General features: G+C 38.6%; 1 protein-coding gene across 2 annotated transcripts; it reads right to left on the minus strand.

Moving 5' to 3' along the window:
• Positions 1-242: 242 nt before the first annotated feature.
• LOC105840816 (kinesin-like protein KIF20B) lies at positions 243-6,591 on the minus strand. 2 transcript variants are annotated; one of them, XM_036284668.1, is made up of 3 exons: positions 5,602-6,591; positions 1,025-5,515; positions 243-780 (listed from the first exon to the last, which is right to left on the minus strand). In XM_036284668.1, the coding sequence occupies exons 2-3, from the start codon at positions 5,120-5,122 to the stop codon at positions 580-582; spliced, it is 4,299 nt and encodes a 1,432-aa protein (XP_036140561.1). In that variant the 5' UTR covers positions 5,123-5,515; positions 5,602-6,591; the 3' UTR covers positions 243-579. The 2 variants fall into 2 exon arrangements, with proteins under 2 accessions (XP_036140561.1, XP_012543345.2); XM_012687891.2 differs by having other exon boundaries at positions 1,025-5,246; positions 5,374-6,591.
• Between the last annotated feature and the right edge of the window lie 19,675 nt (positions 6,592-26,266).

Genomic DNA, 26,266 nt, shown 5'->3' on the forward strand with positions numbered 1-26,266 from the left:
CGTACCATTGCCCCTTATGGATATCATAATAGATATTGATGCAGAGCATCTCTCGCGTAATAATTGTAGTCCCGCGGCCTCGTAATAAGTTTATTCGACTAATATAATAAATCCAATGATGAAATTTCAAGACACTTTTTAAACTTTGAAATGTATTATACATGTGATCCCGATTCAAAATCAATTTGCACACCATCCTTTTCGTTAACTGCATAAAAAAGTTTGTAGAGATAAATTAATAAAAGTTTATTAATTTATGAGCTAAATGTGTGTACAACGAGAGAACAACACAGAGACAGCGATACGAATTAAACATGTAACAGTTGGATTAAAACGTATAACATTTGAGACATGTACGATTTTTTCTCTGTTAAATTTAACAAAGTATGACACGTGTTTAAAATTGTAACAAAACATTCAGCGGTACGAAATACATGAAATACACGAAACACAAATAAATGTCAAATTACTTTAAAATACACGCGCAACGCACAGCAATATTCTTAATATCAATAATTATATACAAAAATTATATATATAATTAAATCTTTAATTATTGGCATAATGTGTCGTTTACTGTCACTCTGAATCACTATTAATATCTGCGTGTTTAGCGGAGAGACGGGAAAGTGCAGTTTTACCAGAGATTCTTCTGACTTTCATCCAATCTAGTATTTCCTTCGTGTCTTTGATATCTGGTGATCTCATGTTGAAATTACCTTCCATTTCAGACCTATCAGTTTCAGATGAATGTACATTTGACTTTACACTGCTATCTGTCTGAAAATTTTAAAGATGTAGGATATTACACGTGAGATCTCTTCGTTATGATTAAATTTTCCCATTTTTACGTGCACGCTAATGTAATAACAATTCACAAATTTCTTAATTTAAAAAAAAATAAAAAATTCTCTATTTTAACAGTTAAACGTCATGCGTTAATCGTTTAATTTTCGAAATTATATAAAATATTTATTATTGAATTAAATACTACCATTATGTATTTTATATTGTTTGTACAGACCTGGCAAGTTTTGTCATCGCCGAATTTAATGCTAATGCCATCTTTCTCATCGGAAAAAGTTGTGGAATCCTCACTTGGAGCTGGCGAAACATTTAATGTCACCGAACTAGCGTGTTCAGGCACGAAGCAGGAACTGCTCGCGAAACTACTTTCGGTTTCATGGTCTTTTATGATTTCTTCCGGCTGTCTTTGATTCTCAGCTGAAAATCCCTCCGAGTTATTTGAACTGTTCGCAACAGTTTTAAAATGTTTTTCCTTCTCTTCGATTTCATTTTGAAAATGTCTCATTAAAATCTCATATTTTTGTATTTTAGCATCTCTGTTAGTTTTAAGTAGAATTACTTCCAGTTCTTTATGCTCTAGTTGCATCTTTAAACGAGTTATTTCATCTTGGTTGTCACCATAAGTCTTGTAAATTTCGTTCTGGAGCGCTGTACTATTTTTAAGTTCCGAGAATCGAGATCTGAAATCGTGAATCTGCGCTTTCATAGTGTCTTCCACATTCTTACGCAAATCTTTGCAGTAATGCAGATATTCCTTAGCCGAGTCGATACTCTCACTAGTTTCGTTAATTTGCTCGCCTAGATTTCTCGCTTTCTTGCTGTTCGCAACGTTTAGGTCAGCTATATTGCGTACTTCACTCTTCAACGAGATAACTTCGCCCTCCCTTTTTGTTATCATCATCGTTAATTTCTTCAATTTATCCTCGAGGTTCAATTGGGTCTCCGAGCATTCGTACAATCGCCTGCAAAGTTCATTCCTGTCTCTTTGACATCTGTTCCCAATAATCTCGAAATCGTGTATCTTCTGAAGCAATTCGTCGCCTTTCGCGAGCTCGTGTTGCATCTCAGCAACCTTTCCGTCGAGCTCGTTTATCTGCAGAGTTTTTTGCAACACTTCTTCCTCTAAACTATCAATCCTCGGTAAGTGTTCATTTGCGCACTTACTGAACGCTTTGTCCAACCGCTTACGCATCAAAGATAGTTGATTTTCAAAAGCTTGAGATTTTTCTATGTATCTTTCTAACCACTTGGAAATGCGACTTTCATTTTCTTCCTTGACTACCAGCCTGCGGATTAGTTCACGAATTTCGCATTTATATTCCTGCATTTTATTCTCCATCGCCTTGAATAAATCGTCGCGTTTGGCTGCAACTTCACTGTCCTCTTCTGTCAGTCGTTCCAGCGCTCCTTCTTTGCGCAGACACTGACATTCGTTCGCACAAGCCGTTTCATTTAACGCATAAATCACATCCCGGATAGTTTCCAGATTCTGAGACAATTCGGTAACGTGTAACGTCTCCTGATAGTTACATTTCTTCGAATTTACTCCATCTATCCTAAACGATTCAACGGTTTTCTCCATTTGACTACACTGGTCGACGACACAAGTTTGCGTGGACTTGTCTTCGTTTTCGCGAATACTTGTGCGATCGCTTACACTGATAGATCTCCGACTTTCGTTTTGTAATTCGCAACTTACACCCGAATCGTCTTTGCTGCTTCTGTCGCTCGATCTGGAAATTTTACAATCAGTATTACTTTCGAGAGTTTTGCAATCGACATTTGATACGTTCGAGAATTTCTTCGTTGATTCAACATGATTTGTTGAGACAATAATCCAATCGTTAAATTCGTGTTGCTCGACAGCAGATGAATTTACGCACATACGTAAGGAAGTTTTCTCTACGGACATGTTATCCAGAAAAATGCTATCTGCTGTATCGTCAAATGAAATATTAGTCGATCGATCACATTTGCACTTTTCATCGATCATATTCTCATTTTGTGTATCAGTCAGGCGCTGTTGTATTTCAGCAAGTTGTCTTTCTCGCAATTGCGCGTGATGCTGCAGCTTGACGATGCAAGCCTCTTTACGTGAAAGTTCCTCCTTCAGTTCTCTTATCTTGATCAGAGTGTCGTTCAAAAGATTCTCCGATTTTGACGACTCCTGTTGCGCTGCAGAAGTGATTTTAGCATCTCCCTTTTCCACCGCACGCATATATTCGCTCATCTCTTCAAGTTTCTTTCTGGTTCTTTTTAATTTTTCGTCCATTAACCCTTCCAAATTATTCATGAGACAATCGGCATCGTTTTTGATGTTTTCAATATTGCCACCCCATTTACGAATCCCAGCTTGCGCGAGCTGTCGAAACTTTTTCAATTCTTCTGTTACCAGAGCCAGTTGAAAGCTACAGTTATTCTTCTCGCAGAGAATTGTCTCGTTTTCTTTTTTTAACTTCTTCATCGCTTCTTTCAAAATCACCATTTTGGAGGTGACCTGCGCATTCTCAGCTTTGAGCTCTTCGTAAAGCACGCGGCTATCGTCGACGTAGTCACCGCTATCTCGTCGCCTTCTCTTCTTATGCCGTAGATTATCGATGCGCCCTTTATAAAAGTTTTCGACCTGCCTGACGGACCACTTTAGCAGATCGTGCCCGTCAGTCTCGAGCTTCTTGGTATTCTCCTTGTAAGTCGCCTCCAAATCTTCGATCATGCGTGAGTAATGATCGGCCAGTTGTTGCCGAATTGCGTACTCGCAATTTAGCAGATCGCTTTTTACAACTTCCAATTCTCGCTCCAGCCGTCTGTTTTGCTCTCGTATATTTCTGCACGCCACCGAATCGGTACAGCCAGTCGATTCTGCGGTCTCGAACGAGCTCCGTTGACTAAACGGTGATGCCATAAAGTCATCATCGCACGTTTCCAGACTGTGAGGGGTTTCTCCAAGTTCGCATAGCTGTTTGAATTCCTTGCGATGATTATTCAGCAGCTTTCTGACTATATCGCAGAAACTGAAAATGCCCTGCGTTTCGTCAGACAGACCTAATCGAAAGGCGATGTTTACTATAACGTTTAGATTTTCTTCACCTGAGAGGGCCCGTTGACATATCCTCGTTAACTTGGACTGGCGAAACGGCGCCATCTGATTCTGACTCACAGCCTTGAGACATCTGCCGAGCACGACCAGGCTGTTGTTAACGTTGCTCACCTCACGTATGTGCGATTTCTCGAAATGCGTGGAGCCAGCCAGGTCGCAGAAAGTCAACGTACTGAGTGTCACTTCTTCGGCCGCGTGATCCTTCTGGTACCTCAACAATTCCATCGTGAAAATGGTGTGCGATGGAGAGCCCCTCGATTCCGGGTTTGCGACAGTTCTCAGCCTCGACTGGCCTGCCATAAGGATCCGACAGGCCTCCAGCGCAGTTATGGCGTGCACCTTTTGCAAACCGCAGACGTAAGCTCGCCCTTGGGCTGCGTTCATGTACAATCTCAACGGGGAGCGAGTTTCCGCGTCGTCCAGCAGATCGTAAACGTTTCCGTTGTAAATCTCCGCGAAGGACAGCCACACGGCGCACATCGACTCGCTGCAGCAGCCCTCGCACTCGTCCGGGGGATCCGCGTCCGCTGGCCGCAAGTTCTCCAGGAACAGTCTGGCCTCCGCGGACGTCGAACGTCCGTCCAACACTCGCGCCTTCAGCTCCATTTCCGCTGCCCGTGCTGTTTCGTTCAGGCGAAGCACGGTGCTCTGAAACGTCGGCTTGTACCAGGGCGCGATGGTGCAGTTTATCGCCGAAAACACGAGATCGATGCTACGCGTTATTACACCGGGCGACGCGGGCGTGCCGAACAGGGTGTAAGTCTTCCCGGAATCCCTCGTGCCATAAGTCATGATGGTCGAACTTTTACCGCCGAGGAACTCCGCGACTCGATGTTTTATGGATCCCTCGAACACCTCCGCCTGCGAAGTTTCTGATCCGAAGATCTTCGTAAAGGTATGCTGCCTGCCGCCCCCGGCCTCGCTCGATCTCGCACACCTCGAATTTCGACTGGATTTATCCTCGAACGGCAGAAACGTTAAAAGAGTTCTCGGATTGAACACGGCGTAACTCTTTGGAATAAGTGTCTCCGGCGTCGGCCTGATCCTCAGATACATCTCGACTGTCGAAGCGGATACTTTCGAAGCTCGTCGTGATTCCATATCGGTGATCCTCTTATTGCATCGCGGCGAAGGGAAGAAACTCGTCTTCATTTCCTGGCCGCATCTGCTTGCGTACGTGTCAGGGCGTTCCGAGGGATTTTTTACGGTTGACGTCATATTGAATTTCGACAGCGAGTTAGAAGGTGCGATAAAATAATCTATGTGATTCCAAATATTGCAGAATTAGTATTTGTCTACGATAATCAGAGAGATTATTTCATATCCATGCTTTGCGATATTTCTGGAAAATTAGAAATTAGAAATTATAATTGCATCAGATGCACCATATAAATAAATTTGTAAATGAAAACTTGCTGATATGTAAGTAAAATTACGTGAATAAATATGATTTGTAAATGAAGACTTACTTCAAAGATTTGTACATATTTTGATTATTATAAGATTGATACTAGTCAAAATATATGTGCGATAAAATGATCAATTGATATTCCGAATGTTTGTCCGTCAAAGAGGTTATTTCATATCCTTTTCACATGCTTTGCGGTATTTCTGAAAAATTTGAACGTTATCAGATGTTTGACAAAATAAATTTATTTGTGAATAAAAATTTACTTAAAAATAATTTCAACTTTTACATGTTCTGAATACTACAAAATTGATGGAAGTCAAAATAAATGTGAGATGAAATGATTAATTGATTCCGAATATTGTAAAATAGATATTTGTCAGAGGAGAAATGGGTTATTTCACATCTATGCATTATGGTATTTCTGCAAAATTAGAATGTTGTGTCAGATGCTTGATAATATAAATAAATTTATAAATAGAAATTTGTGCGCTTACTCTTCGAAGACACATATTCTTCAAAAAATTTTCATAGGACGTCTTCAATTTTATGACACTGCTCCCGCCAATGTTGCTGTCACAATCTTCGAGATCGTGTATTTTCGTTCCTGAATTATGTTCAAGTTGAACAATTAAGTTATATTCACATCTAAGAACAGAAATATAAAAGACACGTATTATACGTATAGATTCGGTGCTATAAAACATTTTACTGTCACTTAACCTTGGTTTCTATGTACATTTTGACGTGTAACAAACGATAAACGTGTGACAATACGTTTGATGTTTGGAGATACATGGAAATCAAGTATTAACGTTAACACATTATTTTTAGGCATCTTCTGTGTATACGATTAAGTCATTTACGGTAATTTTCATTACTGTTACAAATATAAATAGATTCTTTAGCGACTTTTATATATACTTAAACATTTCTAGAAAGTATTTGTATTTAGTGGTTATTAAAAAAAATATAAATGCTATAACCAAAACTATAGCCAACAAGCTTAGAGAAATGTATGGTTTTTTTATATAAAAATTTATAACTTTAAAACAAAACTGATTTAAAGAAAATTACTTTTGTAATTTAAAGTTGACCTTTGACAAAAATGTATAAGTATAGGCTTTAATAAGTAGAGTTATTTAATAATTTGTGTGAAAATGACACTTTTTAATATGTAATATAAATAGCTATAAATTGGAAATATATTGCACTAACATATTAAATAATGTATTTTTTTAATTAAAATTTTTTTATTAAAATAGTGTTACAAAAATTTAAAACTAATTATAGACAACATGTTAAAATATTATTTATATTTAATGCAATTGTAATAACTTTTCATTTTAGCTAAAAATTACTGCTTAAAGTTTAATTTTTTTAAATCTTTATGAAGAAATTTCTTCAACATAATAATGAGAATTAATTAAAAATAAATATAAATATGTATACAAATAAAAAATTGAAGTTTTTTGAAACATTCTAGTTCGAAATCATGCTTGAACTGAAGCAAATGCATCAGGCCTATTCTTTAGGTGTGAAAGTTTTTTAAGGGAGGAATACGAGACAGTTATTTATAACAGTTCATAGAATAGAAATGCGTTGAGTTATTCGTATCAAAACGTGTAGATAGAAGGTTAATTATAGTACTTTGATAATTAAAATAAAACAAAGAATGTAATAAATCAAGCCAGTATCATAAAATCCCGTCGCGCGACTCGCCAGCTGCACCGTTCGAAGAAGTACCTAACTTCGTCGCTAATATGCATGTCGTAGTTTACTCGGGGAGACACATTTCCTCTTTCGAAGCCATTCATCTGTCGCCAAGGCACGCCGACGCGTGCTCTGACCGCGCAGACGAACCCGCAGAAATTCGGCGATGACATCCACGATACATACGGCAAAACGCGCGGATGGGAGAGTCCGAAGTCGAGACGTCGAGGGAGGAGGAGGAGGAGGAGGAGGAGAAAGAGGAATCCTCCCGCAACCGCCTCGAAATATCTTCAAAGACGAGCAAGCGGCAATTTATATACACGCGTGTCGCCCGGCTCATTAAACGCAGCCAATCAAAGCCGAAGCTAATAGCGGCCGCGGCGCGCACGGCGCGCGGCGTGTCCCGTAGGATGGGACGCGCGATGCGCGAAATCCGCCGTAATCTCGGCATCGGAATCGGACGGAATCGCGGGCACAAGTCGGCCACTGTATGCACCGCCCGTGCGTATGCACCGGCACCGGCCCGACCGCCGAATGCGGTCCGAGATCGGCGGCGCCTTTCAAGCCACAATCGACCCCTTGTATCGACAGCGCGCGGCGGCCGTCGCCGACCCCACCGCCCCTTTTCCTCTACCGGGATTTCGCTTTTCGTCTTAGCCGCTCCCTCGGATGTATATCGCCTCATCGCACGCGCGCGTCTTCAACCGTGTCTCTTCCCTGCGCCGGATTAAAGCTCTCGCCGCTGCTCGCCGCTTCGCTCCTTCGGTGGTCCTTCCGCGTCTCCGTTAATCTCGCGTATCAATGTGTTTCTTCGGTAATTGAAAATGGCGCGGCGATGGAAAGGAGGCAACAGAACGATACAAAAATGACGTGCTATGGAAAACGTGAGGATCATATATTAATTGACTATATTCGTATTTTACATTGTTTCTTTTCAATCAAACTGATTTACTTGCAATCATTTTTTTTTTTTCTCAATAATACAAATCTCCATAAATTCGCACTCTGGTTTATTTCATGCGTAATACAAATTTTTTTCTTATAAAAACTTATAAGGAGCTCGAATCACCGGCGTATCGAGACGAAACTTAGTCCAGGTCGGAGACCATAACAGAAACTCGAGGGATCTTAAGTATTTACGTCATAATAGACACATCACTTTTGATCTACGGCATAACTCGCGATACGGTCCAACGTGCCGGTCGTAAAAACCTCGAAGAAGAAGAAGAAGGAGAAGAAGAGAAAAACAGGAAGAAACAAGAAGAAAGGGGAGGTCCACTTTACGGTGAGAGAAAGAACACGTCGATATATAGGCGCGCTCGTATATAAGATGTAGCTCTGGTGTATGAAAAATAACAGCCGTTGTGCCTCGCCCCCCTCTATATCGGGCGTTAATGCCTCCGCAGTGGATTGATGTTCCGCCTTTATGGGTTATTTATTTAATACTGACAAATTTCACCCGTTGCCGCGCCCGCCCTCCTTCCTGTGCCGCCGATGGTCCCGCCGACCATCGCCGGCCGCTTCTTTTATAGCGCTTTTGATGGCGTTGGAGAACGAAAATGGCACTCAGTGCCAATGATTCAACGGAGAGTCTCGATACGAACATAAAAGAGGAATGCGCGTCTTAAAACTCTCTGCGAATCAATTCGGACATTGTTCTGTCACAGTATTTTTCCATAATCTTGTAACATTTTCTGTTCCTAGTGTCACTGTTAAAGAAATTATATGAAAGAATATTTGTTACAACGCCATACATTATAATCAAAAAAAATTTGGAAATATTTGCAATTTTTCGCATTTTATGAAAAATTGAGTATGAAAAACCTGTGCAAATCAAATGTACTGGCTAACAATTTTAGCCCATTTTTGTTGTTGTGTTATTAATTAAAGATATTATCTTATGCATTTGTACTTGCATTTTTATATTGATGTATTAAATCTATCTTTTATGCATTTCATTTGTGATATTATATCCAGAGACACCCGCACAACATTTTTGTTAATGCACGACATTTTGTTAAAAGATGTGACGTATACATCTTATATTATAGTGCGTATCTCTGAAATCAATTATAATCGAGACGCCAAACGTTCGTCCACACTGTCCACGGCGGTAATGCAATTGGCAGTCCTCAGTGCGATTGATCCGTCTGAATCGATAAGTTTTATTACGTGCATGCCCGGGGCGCGTGTGCGTCGATGCGTGTCTCGTGGCAGCTGCGGCGGCGGCGGCGGCGCGTAAGGAAGAATGATGATGATGATGAGCACGACGACGACGACCGTCGCACGCGAGCCGAAGAGGGGAACGCGCTTACACCGCGCGTGTTTCAAATCAACTCAAATAATAACGACGAGTTATAAATGCCACTAGACGGCTAACCGGCCCAGACTGATCCCGGGTTAAGATACGTGCGTATCTTCGCGCATCTCCGTGCATCTCTCTCCCGGCGACGACGTCGCGAAGTCATGTACATGTATGTCCACGACTTTACCAACGTAACGCCATGCTCTACGCGCATCAAGGTCTACGCTAATCACGCCGGCAGTGCTCTCTCTCTCTCTCTCTGTCTCGGTCGTTATGCATTATCGGTACGAAATAAGTACAAAAAGATCGGAGAGATTTACCCGAATATTTATTTTCTTTTCTTCTTCACGCGCGGCCTCGGTGACTCGGTTAGACGCGACTCGTCGGGTGGTTGATGAACGTCGCGCATGTAAAAATAATAAATTCGGTAAATACGCGCGGTAAAATCACGCCCACGCGCGCGCTGATCGAGAAGGGAAAATTCCAAATAAACGCGGTACGGCATTATTAAAGCGAACATCGCCGGTTGCAGTCGGCCTGGTAATTAGATGCAGCGAGGTAGCGAGTGAGTTATGGCCTGGTAATTGCAGAGCAGAGACGCGCGGCGTTACCCGCAAATGTTAACGATTGTCCATGTATCTTCGTGATGATCGTGATCACAAAGAAGGAAACGGGTAAAGTTCTCATAAATATCACTCCGATGCAATACGCACGTATACCCGTACCGCATGCACTCGATACGACGAGTGCGATTCCCGGTCAGCTAATTACATCGTAAACGCGTGTAAAGCTGCACGAGGCTACCTGATGTCGAAAGTCGCGCTCTCGCCACGGCGGGCGAATAATATTTGCATTACCGCCACTTTCTGCGTTAATAACGGCCAACTTGCGGACCAATTAAGACACATCGCCGAGCACATGATCGAAGGGGCCTTTAGTGACAGTTGGCCGTCATTAAGGCGCGGCGATGACCGGCCATGCGAGGGGCCCCGTATTCGTTTTTAAACAATTTCATAGCACGAGATGCGATCCCTATCGCCGCGTATCATCTCTGTGAGATCATCGGTGATCGTCGTCCGCTGCGAGCGCAGCGTCATTTCCGCTCAAAGCCATATCGGTCGGATTAATGCGATCGTCAAACATCTGTCCGTATGAGGTAATGCATCTCGATCGATTTCGATCGAAACTCGTGTGAATGCAGACAGTTGCACGAATAATTTTACGCAAATGCTTGTCTCAAATAATATAGTAATACATATAAAATGCTATTGAGAATGGAAACAAATGCTTAATTTACTTTTTTTTCTAGTAACGGTCATATTTAACAAATTACAGTTATTCACAATTAATTCCATCACCGTAAAAGATAATAATTTAAAATAAGAAACCAAAGATAAAAATAACTTATTAAAATAAGAACTTTATTCAACGATTGAATTTATTTTTATCAGACAATGATAGGAAACGATAATATTTCTTTTGGAATAAAAAACGATAGTTTAATATAATAAGTAACAAGATTTTGTATCGGTTTCTATATCGCTTTCTTCGTAATATTGTTGATAAAAGAAAAATACAATCTTGACAATACACTGAAAAAAGTCTTGTTGAATTAATTGAAAATCTGGTTGATGTAAACTTACGGTTCAGATTCTAGTTGAATCTACCAGATTTTCAATTAATTGAACAAGATTTTTTCTTGAATTAATTGGAAATCTGGTAGGTTCAACTAGAATCTGAACCGTAAGTTTACATCAACCAGATTTTCAATTAATTCAACAAGACTTTTTTCAGTGTAATAATTAACAGTTTGTAATTAAAATATCGATTTAATTGTTTTTTATTCCATAATTAATTTTTTATATTAAAATTAATTTAACGTTGTGTGTACAAGTATTCTTTTACTTATGACAAAGTTACGTTACAATACTTTTGCCATAAGTCGAATTGATCGTAAGTTAAAGCAATAAGTTCAATAAATTATTAGATACTTAATTTATAAACATTCAGAAAACATACGTAGAAAATAATGATTTTATTACTAAAGATTACTAAAAATTACTATAAACTTTAATTTTAAAAATAACTTTTCTGAAGAATGTAATTTTTAATGTATAATATTTAATATTCATTATATATATAACAAGTAAATAAAAATCAAATTTATCACGATCGTGCATACTATAACGCGAGTTAAAGGAAAACATACCATGTATAATTTTGGGTTTTTCTACTTTAATGAACTATTTTTTTTTATTCAATTATATTTAAATATTACAACATCAAAATATAAAAAATGTTCTATTATAATTTTCAAAATATACTTAATTCCAATCTTTTAATAAATCCTGTTAAAGCCCACACATGATACTTCATTTTCTCGCGACTAAGAGCGAGAAAAAATCCATCACAAGTTTCATACAAGAGAAGATGGTTGAATTTCACGTCTCTAGACATCAGTTTCTCAAGCGGCTTCGGTCGTTTCGCCTCGAAGATATTAGATTTATCCATTTGTTTGCCGAAAGTCTCATAAATATAAGCTCCCTTTGACGGCATCCCACGGGTCTTATCCGCCGTCATGATCTCATGGGTAGGCGGATAGATGAGTGCGCGGGGTGCGACGGCATACGACAGAGGGGATGGGATCGATTCCGTATAGTTCGCCTTCGTACCGGCATCAGTATTCCCAATTAACGGGATCCTTTCATCGGCCAAAGATACGACGACGGGGGGGAGAGGTTACATTTATAAATATGATGATCGTAAAAGGAGGCATTACCATCGATGAGACGAGGCAGATTTTCCGACGCTTCCTGGAGAAGCGAGACTTTGTAGGAGGGAGAGAGAGAGAGAGGAGGGATGGGGAGAGGGACGCAGTTATTGCACGGAGAAAGGGACGAAATTGATGGCGACGCAACGGGACGGGTATGGGAGATCTTACGGATCGTGTCGAGCGTAATCTAAAGGGAATAATTAATGCCCGCTTCATTGGCGTAAGCTTTCGCCAATCGCGAAATTTCCAAGCTAATCCTCATGTTAATTAAGAATGTTTCTCGCATTCCGTTATGCACGATTATGGATTATTATAGGCATATTGATTTTTTACAGACGCAATTCCACAACGAAAATACTTCTAACATCAGATTCGATATATGGAAATAAATTTAAATTCTTCTCGTATAAACTTGACGCCCTACGTCACGTGGTGTGTTTACCAAGGGAACGTAACTCATTAAATGTACTTTCTCAGAATTGTTTACAAATAATTGTTTAATTAATCTCGCGGTACCGGCAGTTGGTTCTAACTTTTGACGGTGTTTGTATAACAACAAATTTCAATGCATGGAACGACGAGTTAGACGCAGGCAGCTGCACGAGGGCTTATAGGGGCGTCGCTGGAGCTGATCAAAGACGATGAAGCTTCGGGGAGGAAAATTGGTAAAGAGGGACTCTATACGCGCGCTACAAGCGTATCCGTCGAACGGTTTTACGCGAGGCGTGGAAGAACAGGAAGGAGGGGTGACAGCATCAGAACTAATACTCTGTTATATCAGGAGTTAGAGGTGTTAGCGAATTATGTCGTTTACCGGATGTAGCTAGAAGAGGAGAAGGAAGAGAAGAAGAAGAAGGCGAATGCCGCATGTCAAAGAGATGGGAAAGCAAATTCTTTACCCGTCACTTATCGTCTTTTCGACGCGATTAAAAGGGAATGAATAATTATCGAACAACAAGTTATTCATTATCATTTATATCTATTATTTTAATTGAAATTAGAAAGTCTTAAGCTTGTTTATACTTCAATATCCCCAATAAGCACTAACAAATAGTTATAATTTCCTAGTCAACAATAATATAACTGTTATTCGTTATTTAACAATTATATTGCTGAACAGAAATAATTTTCTGAATTATAACTAACACTAATATAACTGTTAGTTGGTGTTTACTAAATTGTGGACTACTGAAGCTGGTTTTATAAGCTTTAACTGCGTTGGTATATATCTCTAGATCTCCGAAAGAACGCGCGTAGCGCGTAGAGAAAACAGAATTGATGCTTCTTGGGCGTATTTTCCCTTAATATATATTAAGTGTCGCGCGCGCGAATTGAGAGCGGAGAAAAATCGTCGCCGGTAGCGCGAAATGGCCCGGGCGAACCTGCGGTCCACGATCTGTCCACAAATCATCGACGGGCATCCGCCAAACTGTAATCAGTGTTCATTAGCCTGGCCAGGCCGCGATTCTACGGGGTTTCTCCCGTGGGGAGATCTTTTCAATAACTCTTGGTCGGTGGTAATTGGCGGCGGGCGATATCTCTCGTAGCTCCACTCCTCGCCTTTTCTTGCTCCGGGGTCCTCCACAATGTCGTATATAACAATATCCCCGGCTGTCTCGACCTGACCGCTATAGATAGAGAAACATTAAGTGTCCGGGACACGCACCCACACAGACGACGTGCTCGCACATCGTGAAGAAACAACAAGTAACCGACGTGGATATGTCCTGCGACGCACATTGACAACGATCGACCGCGACAGCGTTCGAGAGAGGAGGACGGAAATTCGTGTTGGCTACCGATGCCCACCCTTCTTCCATTTCATGTCTTATAGATACCTCTGGACCAGTCGTTCTCATTTCCTCTTCCGCCAGAACGGTCTCGTGAAAAAAATCGCGAAAAGATAAAAACCATTGCTTAAACTCACGATTAAACACAGTTTACATTATAAAATAAAGTTTATCAACGTATCTCTCGAAGAAAATCAAGTTTTTCGTATGTAACAATATAAACATTTCTATAAGCTTAATTATTATTTATATTAGTTTCTATTTCTTCATCACAATATACTACTTATGCTTATGATTGGAAATCCAGATTTCTAAGTAGACTTCTTATAATAATGTTTAAAGGTAACGCACAGATACAGATGGCACATATTTGAGAACCGCTGGTAGAAAAGCGGTGGATTGGAAGGGGCTTGGCCAAGGGGGATTGAACAGACGCACATTGGGTCATAAACGTTTATATTGCGCTCATGCGCCAGTAATGCCGATATTGGCAAGTTATTGGTCCCCTCCTTGAATGTGGGACCACCTCCGGGTATCAGCAAAAGGTTGCCGCAAACGAAGCGTATTTTCGCTAATCCTGGAAAGAGTATTGCTCGGTACAACGCGGAAAGTTTAATTGGAAATATCGGGGAAACCGAAAGTGCCGGAGGACAGGGTCGGTAACGGATGTCCCGAACTGGCGTATTAAACGAGAGTATTCATCGTAACAGTAGTCATATCCGCGTTATCGAGACACTTTTTCGTGAGTTTCATGTTAGTTATGTCGGAGAACACAGTAACTTATAATTGCCTTTAATTTAACTTTTTGTTTAGATATTTAAAAAATAGAAACATTGTATTTTTAAATGTACTGAAATTACATAATACGTCATATATCTGAGTTGAATAAGATCCAACACTAAATAAGGACCACTTTTGAATTTAGCACTGAAAACGCACTTTATATACTTAAAAATATGTGTCATAGAAGATAGGCAAAGAGGAGCTGAGAAATTAGGTGCATATCTCACAGAATTTTCATTCAATATATACAAATATTATGACAGAAAAAATTAATAATCAAGTACGTTTTTTATTATAGCATTATTATAATATTATAACAACATTGCTATTTCGCAGAGTTTTTGCAATGAAATATTTCTACAATCTTCCTTTGTTGTTATGGTCTTAGAGTGAATTGTTGAACTTTTTAAAAGTAAATATAATTAGAGAGAATACGCGTTATTCAGATCAAATTATTACCTTTCTTTCTTTCTCTTTTTATTAAAAAAGTTGATGAAATCGGGGGCTTCTTAGAGAACATCGAGGCCGGAGGAATTTTCTTCCCGGCGATACTTGCTAGACCCAATCAACTGATATCGCGGGCTTAAGCCTCCCAAGAGCAGCAACTCCTGATACGGCGGTAGTTCGACGACGGTTAGGCGGCTTGATCACGAGTTAGTGGTTCGAGATGGCAGCGCTGCCAGGATAGACCGTGGAAGGAAGAGAAGGCCAAGCCGACTTTATGTCGGGACGTAAGCCGGTTATAGGCACTGCCGATGTTATTTGATGGCCAAATGCACTCCACGAGCGCGGGGGTGACCTCAGCTCCGCTCGCCTTCTAGCCGATCTCTATCGTCCGGCTAGAAGTATTTTCCGAGCCACCTCCACGAGCCTGATCTCCCCTTCTATCAACGCGTCGAATAAAAAAAAAAAAATTCAGTACACCATGCTTTGTAAAAACACGGGATATATATTCCTGGGAGCGCGCGTTATCAGTCTCAAAATTGATGTTTAAAATTTCTACATCTGCAGATTTCAAAGATATTCGATTCGATTTGACTCGACCTCGCAAATGTTGGATTCGCACACCTCTACTTGCAGTTATGTATTACTTACTGTAGAAGTATTTACGCGGAAATCTATGCGCGACCAGCGAGACCGTATTAACCGTTGGATTTAGCGAGTGACTGAGACGTATCTTCACTTTCTTCCTTTTTTTTTTTCTTTGAGTTTATCGTGGAGAAACGACCGTGAAAATGGCAAGCCTTCCACGCGCGAATATTAAAGGGCCATCGATAGTCGAGCATTGCGCAAAGGTACCAAGGAACGACGCCCAGCAGCGTAGTGGTAAGGGCGGACAAAGGGAGGCAGAGAAAAGAGAGATTCACCGCGCCTCCACCTGCCTCTTCTCTCCGGCCTGACTCGCGCTCGGGCGAGCATAAAACGCGCCGCGCGCATTTCCCACCCCCTCCGCGCGCATTAATACCTAACCGCGCCCGCAAAACTTAATGAATTCTTTAGCGAGATCAAAAAGAACTCCGGTCGGCCGATACGACGAGCGGCGGGAGTGGGTTCCTACTTCCTCTTTTTTTTTTCCTTTTTCTTTTTAAAGCGCGGGGAGCGAAATTGAACGGCGATATTCCCGGTACGGTTTAACGACGACGTACACCTCCGACGTACGCCCTCCCTCGCTGCATCCCCCTATGTTCTCCGTTTCTCTTAACGAGGCGTGTTCCACCAAAACTTCACAGTCCTCTACCGCCCTTCCTGTCGCGAGGCGTTAGCGCGATATATTTCATCGATTTGGAAATCGCGCGTCTTTACAAAAAATTCATTTATTCATTATCGTTACATATTTCGTCTATTAAAACATTGAAAGATGTATTAATTAGTGGTGACGATTGGACAATTTGAATAATCGCAATCTCTCTTTAATTTAACATTAATGATAACGAAGTTCTTATCCGAAATTAAAAACAACATTGTTCAACGATGCCGTAAAGAGTTAACGAATTAACTTTATACTTTATATCGAAGAAATTTAAAATAGATGTGATATATTTTTTATTTACCACTTTTTACTTACATCTTTTTACATCTACAGATGAATTCGTGGACAGTGTCCGACGTTGAAATTTCAGCGAAATTTGTAACTCGGAATTCTCAGAGGAGAACAATTCATTACCGAAAGTCTACAAGATTTAATAAGACAGTGATATGCCAAGGTGGTCGCCGCGTGACATAAGAAAAGAGGAAGCAAAAGAGACGGACAGCGACACGCCTTCGGTGAGCTCGCGCTATTCAAGAGAAAACGGCCACCACCTTGGTGCCCTGGCTGAATTGCTCGCGACTGCATGTCTTAGGGTGATTGGGAGTTATGACTCCTAAACCGTACTCCTGGGCGTCGGAAGGACTTGACACAGGTCAGATACCGCCTCGTAAAATGTTATGAGAATTAATGTCATCCCCCCTTTTATCCTCCAACCGCCACCCATCTCTGCCTGTTGCCACCCCCTTTATTCACCCCTTGCTATCCGAGCATTTCCTCCGACACCGACGACATCACCGGCGCGATGTCCTTTCGGTATAGCCAATTTCGTCGTTACGGTGACCACAACTTTTGTGGCTAATGGAAAAGTCGATACCCGATTGCCCGGCACCGACCATTAAGACAGCGAACGACCAGTCGGTGCGTTAAGATTCGCCCGGCTGCCCAGCGATCACAGATCAATCGTGAGATTGCTGCTCTCAATTATAGTTTGCGTGACGTTTATACGTTTGAGTAACTTTATACACATATGTATGACTTTAAATTGTATTCAATATTTAAAAAATTAATCATTTCAATATTATAAATGTGTTTCTCTCTGACACATTATGTATTTGTGCCACGAAAAATTTATCTTTTCATGTAATATTTAGATGTTTTTCATTTAAAAATTATCTATGCATAATTATATAGAAATAAATATAATTAATTATATATAAAATATAGAGAGAGAGAGAGAGAGAGATCCATAAATATATTTTATGTATAAGTTTTCTGTATTCCATAATATTGAATACCTATATATAATTGCATCTACAATTTTATATTCTATTGTATATTAATATATATATATATTAAACAATTTTATTAGTTCTTCAAATTTCACTTTATACAGAAAGAGAAAATTATTCTTTTATTTTTTAGATTTTCTTATTTTTCTTATGTATACGAACTGATGAAAGAGAATACGAGAGATATGAGATAATAAGAGAAAAAACAGAACATGAAAATATTTTGTGTAATTATATTTCTATTTATATATGTAATTATACATATGTACACACACACATATATATATATATATATATATCGAATTATATATAATATAAACTTGCTACTGAGTTTCTATAATTTGTAGTATTTTTCATATACTTCGATAATCAGTTATTTATTTCTTTAATATTTTTTGAATAAAATTTTTTTTTATATAACATAACAATTTATCAAACCAGTTGCGTATTATTTATATTATATACAGCCAACGATATCAATTGAAACTTGTGCTCTGTTTCATTTAAGTTATGAAACGCCTGCAACTGAATTCAAACATGTTAATATTTCGATGGATACGTGCGTATTATTGAATACGGTTAAAGATTTTATTTTCCGAGTAATTATCGAGAACAAATTTAATTAACTAGGCGTGTCGTCATGATGCCGGTGTACGATAAACCAGAATTTCCGTATTTCTCTTCTCTCCAATTTCTCCCATACGTGAACATTCGAGCCGTTGAACGAATGTATTACATAGCCACACATCAATGTCGACAAGTGAGTCACGGCACTAATTATAATATCTTCTCTTTTTTCTTTTTTTTTTTCAATCGGAATCTGTCACAGCGGACGCTATGCGTGACGATGCAATCATTTGTGTGACACACTTTTCGTTTCATATCAACAGACTGCATCCCGCATCGAATTATAACCGGAACCTTTTAAAATGATGTACTTCCTGGATTTAACAAGCTGCGTTGAGTAAAGTGTGAAGCGCGCGTGTATTATGTGGGTATTTTCGAAAACTTTATTAATTATTAATTTAATTAAAAGAATGACTATGAAAATTTAATATTTTCTCTCTAGTTTAATCAATTACATTTAAATAAACCAAAAGTTATAGAAGAAAAGAGGAATTTGAATTTTATATCAATTTTGCTTTATACAACGAATATTTTACCAATTAAATCATTTACCAAGTATAATTATACAATTATATTTTTTCTTAATTAATAAGATTTTAATGTTTATGTTAATAGGAAAAATAAATTAATAAAATAATCTTTTTTTATAACTTATTGTGTTAAATTTATCCTAAAATGTCTGACATTTTTTATTGGTGGAAAGTAACTTTTGTCACAAGACTTAAAGAAGCACGCATTCTGTTTTGCTGTCAAAATTATTTGCAAAATCGAAAAATATACAATCTACCCAACAATGCGCGACAACGGGTTCGCATAGACGAGCGTTCATGGTAACGTGGCCTCATAAAGACGCTATACATCGGCAATCGCTGGATGAGTGGCCTTTTCCGGTCGCCCACCAGCGTTCCATGGCGTGTGTATATATATTAGCACGGCGGTGTTGCGGCCGTCAGTTTAGACGATGATTTAGTGGAGGCATTGATTGGGTCGATCAGAGGCCATATCATCTCATTTAAAGCCTTCCATCATCGGTGGCACTATTTATAGAGTGGCTTATCGCGCGTTCGTCCGCCTCGGCCGGCGGCCGTACGATGATGATGATCGAATCAATTTTCGTCCGCGTTCCTTTCGCGCGCGCGTGTCTACATCCGTGTAAATGCCGGCCGCAGCAACGATTGGAAGATTGCGCAGACGGAAGTCTTCGTGGCGAGACCTCCCGTCCTTTCAATATCGGCCTACGCCATTCATACGCCCGCGAGTCATCCGCGCCGCCGTTCATTAATCGACGCAGACGTTCGGTCGAAACAAACATGTTGTTTCGTGGTGCAGAATCGTAGCTGCCCGCGTCTTCCGAGTAGAATTAATTTTAGACGAAATAATGAGAGAGGTCAAAAACTGTCTGGCCCGCTCGTTTGTAGAGTATGACACGATCGCGGGCTGCGGGGTACCTCTCTGTAACAAACACATCGTCCACATCACCAATAAAAATAACAATTCGAAAAGGATGCAAATTACATTTTTTCCTTCTCTTTTTCTCTTTGCGATTTATAACGCGCGCTGCGATCCGAGCATGCGAAAGGGATGCGTTAGATATTTTAAAATGAATCGAGTAAAAAGTCGACGGTATAAAAATTTATAAAAATGTATGTAATAATAGTTCTTCTGTGGATAAAGATCCGTTCTCCGCGTGTCCGGCCCATTCCTCTTTATAAAAGAAGACCATGTATCCTGAAACGTCAGAATTCACAAAAAACGGGAGCTGTTGCGGGAATGACGCGTATTCTGTGTCCGCGATTTCCGAGTTACGTAAAATTCATACGAAGAAGAGACCAGCGGCGGATGATATGATTTGTTGCGCGAGAAACGCAGTGTAAAAGACCGCTACGCATGTAATTACGAAAAACATAAATTCTTACCGTACGCTTCGTATCATAATTAAAACGAATGTTTGAAATGTAACACTGCGGTATCATTGAATTATCCATCCTCTGTCGTATCCAAGGGCTCTTATGCTAATTTAATTCTTTGAAAAACCAGATTCGGGAAACATACGTATGTGAAAAGCTGTGCTTGTTAATAATATGCACGATGAAGCGATTATGTATTCCATATGACCGAAAGAACATTTTTATACGTTTAGAAGTGAGCACATAAACAAATTTACATAAACAAATGCGTCAATGAGTGATAAGAAAAAATTAAATAATTACTAAATGTATTGCTATATACAATTATCTTCTTATAGAGAAGAATTATATTAATAATAAGACTAATAAGTATAATATAAGTAAAATATAATAGGTATAGTCAGGATTGAGAAAGTTAGTTTTTAACAAATTAATTTGTTATCGTTATCGTTACTTTTTACGTTTTTAGTGCTAAAACAGCATCGAGTTAAACACAAAATTTATTTTTCTAATAACATCTTGCGTATTAAATTCGTAAGATCACAACAATTTAAAGAGAAATTTTTAAATGCTCAAAAAATGTAAATTAAAAAATTTAGGTCTTTATTAAATTTATGAATTTAGCAGAATTTATAATTTTGGCACCCTCAATTTTGTATTAAAAAAATTTTAACATGATAATTTTAAACTCAAAATTGTTCGAAAAATGTATGGGACAATATGATTAGTTTTTAATAACATTTTAAAAGTATATTTAAGATGATTTCAAACATAAACTACATATATTAGATGGAAACTAAAGTTTGAACATACACAATGAAAATTGTTATAAATAATTTTAAAATATAAAAATTAATTTGTTAATGTTATTTAAAGATTTATAGTATTGCGATTATTAAAAAAAAGCACAACACTATTACTAATCCATTATTTAAAAAATAATTGTAACGCGTTATTTTTTACCATAATAGTAAAGTACTCATATTGTTATAAGAATATATCAGAAAATAAATAAGTAAGCTGAAAAGGATAGATTCAGAATTAAAGTAGAGAAATCACAAAAGTATATAGAATAATGGCAATTTACAGCCAACACTGCATATGTACAAAATGTATCATCAAAAGGAAAATTACTAATAAACGATTTGGTCCGTTTTTGTTTTTGACCTCAAAGATGATAGCTCTCCAAGCAGTCTACATCATTTTCATTGCTTTGTGGGTTTTATACACGGAAAGAACAGTTTTACTAAAGTATTTAAAAATTTAGTTAGATACAGATCTGTGAACATAATTTTTTTAGATTATCATAATAATTATATGCAGGATGCCCAAGCATGACGAGCAGTGCTGCAAAAAATTCTGACATTCTAGCAACCAACTTGAGCGTCCTACATAATTATTTTGACAGTCTAACAAAATTATTTTCAGATATGCATCCTAGCTAAATTTTTGGGTACTTTAGTAAAACCGTTGTTCCCGTGTGTATTTGACTGCTTGTTTTGATATACTACGGAACGTTTTTTATGACTATTTGCCAGTTATTATTTTATCTACTAATTTAATTTACTGAAAAGTGTATTTATTGATTGACTCGCACCGCTCACTTCTTTATTCGGTAATAACGAAACAAGTAATTCATGCACGGTATTTAATTTTAATTTTACTATTTGTAATATGCAGTCTCTCAATTTTATTACATGTAATTTATTGTACATATTGAAAGTGATTCAAAACCAAACAGAACCGAAATGTTAATGTGTAATTTTTGTTTAGATTTATATATTTTTAGATTTTATACATTTTTGTATACACACATGCGAACATTCAGTGTTGGCTCTGAATTGAAACTGCTTTTTTAAGTAAATAAGTATATTTATGATTATATATATAATAATTAAGCATAATATAAGTATACGCAAATAAATTAAGCTAAATTCAGAACGGCAGTCTCCCGATTTCGAGATTGAACAACCCTTTCTGCACCAATTAATTAATATAGTTTGCGAGAGATCGATGGCGAAGCTCTACAGAATCGGCGGCGAGGAGAAAAAGTTCAAACGATTGATACGGAGCGATGTGATCAGACGTAAAGGAGGAAAGAATATCGCAGAGCGAGAGAGAAAGAGAAAGATTTAATTAGTATAATAACAAAGGAGTCAAGAGGCTATCGGTATCGCAAACGCAATATTTTTCCATCGAACGTTCACACAGAAGGAAAGAGAAGAGGAGTAAGAGGTGTGCAAATTGCCTCCCCTCTCTGTCTGTCTCTCTTTCTCTCTCTCTCTCTCCCTCTCCCACCCCTTGTAAATTTTCTCTTCCTCTTTAACTGGCATCTCTCGCCAGCTCCGATGTTTTTGAATTAGCGCGGCAATGATTTTTCACGGCGAGAGACAAAGCGTTCCTCGTCGGTCCACATTTTAATCAATATACGCGTCTTTCTGGTGTGCCCACCGCGAGAGGCTTCCCCTATTGTGCCCCCAACCTCCTCCCCCTTGGCTCCTCCCTTTGGATCTCGATAAAAATTAATATTAGGACCCGTGTTTCTTCGCACAGAAAATATGCCGTGCACCCTTCGTGTAATAGGAGGCATTGTTTCCTATATTGGCTCTCACGTATCAGTCTCGGATCAAAACAACGACCGTAATATCGTCGCCCATTGACGGCCGCTGAGAAATTATTTGAATCGGTTCTTTGATGTCAATCTACAATTTATTGATGTTTGACATGCGCGAATAGTCGCGCAGTGTTCTGTCTCATGCGCGAGTTGCGAAATATACGTATGTGTATCTGTGTACAAACGCATCACGAAGCGTAGCTTCGTCGAGATTTCGTTTATCGTTTAAAAATAATTGCTTCGTAAAAGTAAATAGTTTGCGGCGTTGATCACGGAAAAAGAATTCGCAATGAAAAAGAAAAAAATGTATAAACAAGCAGTATCGTGGAGAAGGGTAGGTCGATTAGAAATGACGATCAGTCAGAAAGAAGAGAACTCGTTATCTGTGAAACATTATCACGCTTATATCTGGCAGAGAGCAAAATGATTCTTCTGAGGAAAACGAGAGATAATCGCGGGGACGTTCATTCGATAGAGGCAGACATCTACTCCTCGCCGATACGCCGCGCTCATTCTCGTCGCTCGTGAAAAGCGCAATCGCGATTTCGATTAATCTCCGAACCGGTTGTAAGGGCCGACGCGCGAGATTGTCTTCCCTTGTAAGGGGGAAGACGGTGTAGAAGGGACTCGATATTCCGGCCTCGTCGCTCAGGTTTCCCGACGCGGAATTATTTCCGAGGGGTAGCGGCGAGAATTAAGGCTTCTTGCGGCATAAAAAATCTGTGTAATCAATTATCGAACCTTTTACCCCATATTTCACGGCCAATGAGTCGCCACCCCCGCTACCGGCTCCTTTAAGCAGGCGAGAGACTTACCGACCCTCTCCCTCGGTACTTTTTAGCCGCGATCCTTGGTCCTTCCTTCACGCAGCCTCACCCTTATCTCTTCCCCCTCTTCCCCTGTCATTTCGGCTCTTCGCCAAGGAGAGGAATAGCCAAGTCTTTGTTTGAGATATCAAATATTTATTTTTTTAAATAACGCAAGAAGCGCCCGGGAGGGCGGATCGCCAGCATTTTTTGCCTTAATAAATTATCAGCGATTATTGGCCGCGTTTGCCTAAGTGAAGCGATTTCTTTATTCTTTTTCTTATCCTCTCTCTCTCTCTCTCTCTCTCTCTCTCTCTCTCTCTCTCTCTCTCTCTCTCTCTCTCTCTCTCTCTCTTTCTCTCTGTTTATCTCTTTCCCTTTGAGTAATTTTAGCTCCTTGGATGCTTTACGGTTAAGTCTAGAATCGATTTGACTGTCTGATTGTGAGACAAATATATTGGAGCACGTTGCAAATTTTCTATCAAATATTAAAATCCGGCCGTTTGCAGAAAAATGCAGTGTAAGGAATTTCAGTCGATAGTTATAATAGACACACATATCCCGGTTGAAGCAAAGTGTACTTTGTGGTACTACTAGATACTTTTGGAGAAAAGGGGAGAAAGTTTTTCATAAAAAAAAAAAAAAACGTAATTTTAGTTCGCTAGAATGCAAAGAATTAATTTTACGGGCGAGTACACCGTTTTTTAATTATCATACGGTAATGTCCGTTGGAAGTTGCTGTACGAACGGAATATGAGTATTTTTGAGACAATTTGGAGAAAATTTCTAAATCGGTTACATCTCGCCTGCTAATTATTTACGAGGCAGTCGCACGTTACTCGGCCGCTCGAGAAAGCCCCATCGAAGTGCAAAGGGGTACACATAAAGGGTAACGACGGAGAACGAGGAAGGGTACGCCCTTTGACACGGCATTGATGTAATATTAATATAAACGAGCGAAACTCAAAGGGCATACGTCTTCGTTCAACGAGTTCTTGTTCGCGCGCACACAATGTGCCGACACAAGTAAAACAAACAACAAAGAAATTTGAGCAGAAAGCCAGTAGAACTACAGTAAAGTACATATCTGATTTACTTTTGGATATGTCAATATTAATTATAAAGTAGCATTAGCTCTAACAAATAAATCAATAAGTAAGTAGTTTTCTGTGTGAGCCTCCATGTTTGTAGAACATGCAACACAGTAATACTGCACTAGCTCCCAATATTTTCTCGGATGGACTTGTCAATAAATTTAGCTTTTTCTGAACAAAATTAAAAATTGCCATCGAGAAAGAAAATGTTTTGAATTTTCCGGATTTAACATTAATTTAAAAAATTGTTATTTAATTTTCTATTTGTACTATAAACTTTCGCCAATAGGTATCTTAATTTTTTCTTATAACACCCTAACACAAAAAGGTATTATAGGTTTGATAGATAAAGTTTTATGTTTATCACATCCTTAATTCCATGAAAAGAACTTTGAACTCATCATTAATATCTTGTTAGATAATAAAATATTCACTAAATTTAATTGTTTCTAACATTAAAAACTTCACATTTTACCAACTTAATAATCACAGTATCGACTTTTATGCTTTTTAAAAACAAAAGAATTTACTTCTTCATATGTAATCAATACAACTAATAAGTTTACTCAATTTTTGTAAAAACATCCCTAATTTTAGGTTATCTCTTTTAGGAATTAACAAACTTAATAAATTTAGTAAGATACACAAAGGTATCGTTTAATCTCGCTTCAATATTATTTACAAAATAGATTATTTAAATTGTGAAGCCTTATATGTTGAACAAATCCGTAGATTGCTGAGGATCAGAATTAGTACGAGAATAAGTATAAAAATGATATTTATTATTGTAATATAATTTATTTATAATTTCTTTATAAGTTGTTCCTTTTTCTTTGTTATACAAATTAACCGCGGAAACTCAATAGAGTTGTGGAGCGTATATAGACAATTATATTTATTTATTAAATCAATATTTTAAATTTGAAAAACTTTTGCGATGATTTGTTTTTGATTTGTCTTGACATGTCTTTATTTTTTTCTTATTTTCTATATGTGATAAATTGATGAGGTTTTAAAAGTAAAATAATTATAAATTTTAGTTATTAAAAAAGTCTATATTTAAAAAAAATATAATTTACAGCTTAGGTATGACTCTCACACGAGCTTATTCGTGGTTACGGATTAAAAAGTGCAATTAATTCATATTACATATTAATAACTTTAGTCGTTATAACGTTTTTAAGGTGTTCAAGATTTGAAAGCGTAATTTTATTTCTATTGAAACGATTAATCGTAATCAAAATCATAAAAACGTGCGTTTTTATCATTCCTGATTTGATTTTCCAAGTACTTTGGTGGCTTTCCGTTCGGCGATGCAAAGTAGCCGGGAAAACAAACGTTATGACCCTAACTGAAAAGGGAACGACGGCAGTGGCGTACGCGTGCACAACACGTGTGCGCACACGCGTGCGGTCTGGGAAAACGAGCGTCGAAGTGCCAGACGAAAACCGTGAAAAAGTCAGCGCTGCGTACACAGAACAGCCCTGCGTTTTGCCGCGAGCG

The sequence above is a fragment of the Monomorium pharaonis genome, chromosome 3 (genome assembly GCF_013373865.1).
Source record: "Monomorium pharaonis isolate MP-MQ-018 chromosome 3, ASM1337386v2, whole genome shotgun sequence".
Lineage (NCBI taxonomy): Eukaryota > Metazoa > Arthropoda > Insecta > Hymenoptera > Formicidae > Monomorium > Monomorium pharaonis.

Coding starts and splice junctions, on each gene's coding strand:
- LOC105840816 (XM_036284668.1), bottom strand. CDS start 5,122: ATGACGTCAACCGTAAAAAATCCCTCGGAACGCCCTGACACGTACGCA. Junction 781..1,024: donor GCGATGACAAAACTTGCCAG/GTCTGTACAAAC, acceptor TAAAATTTTCAG/ACAGATAGCAGTGTAAAGTC.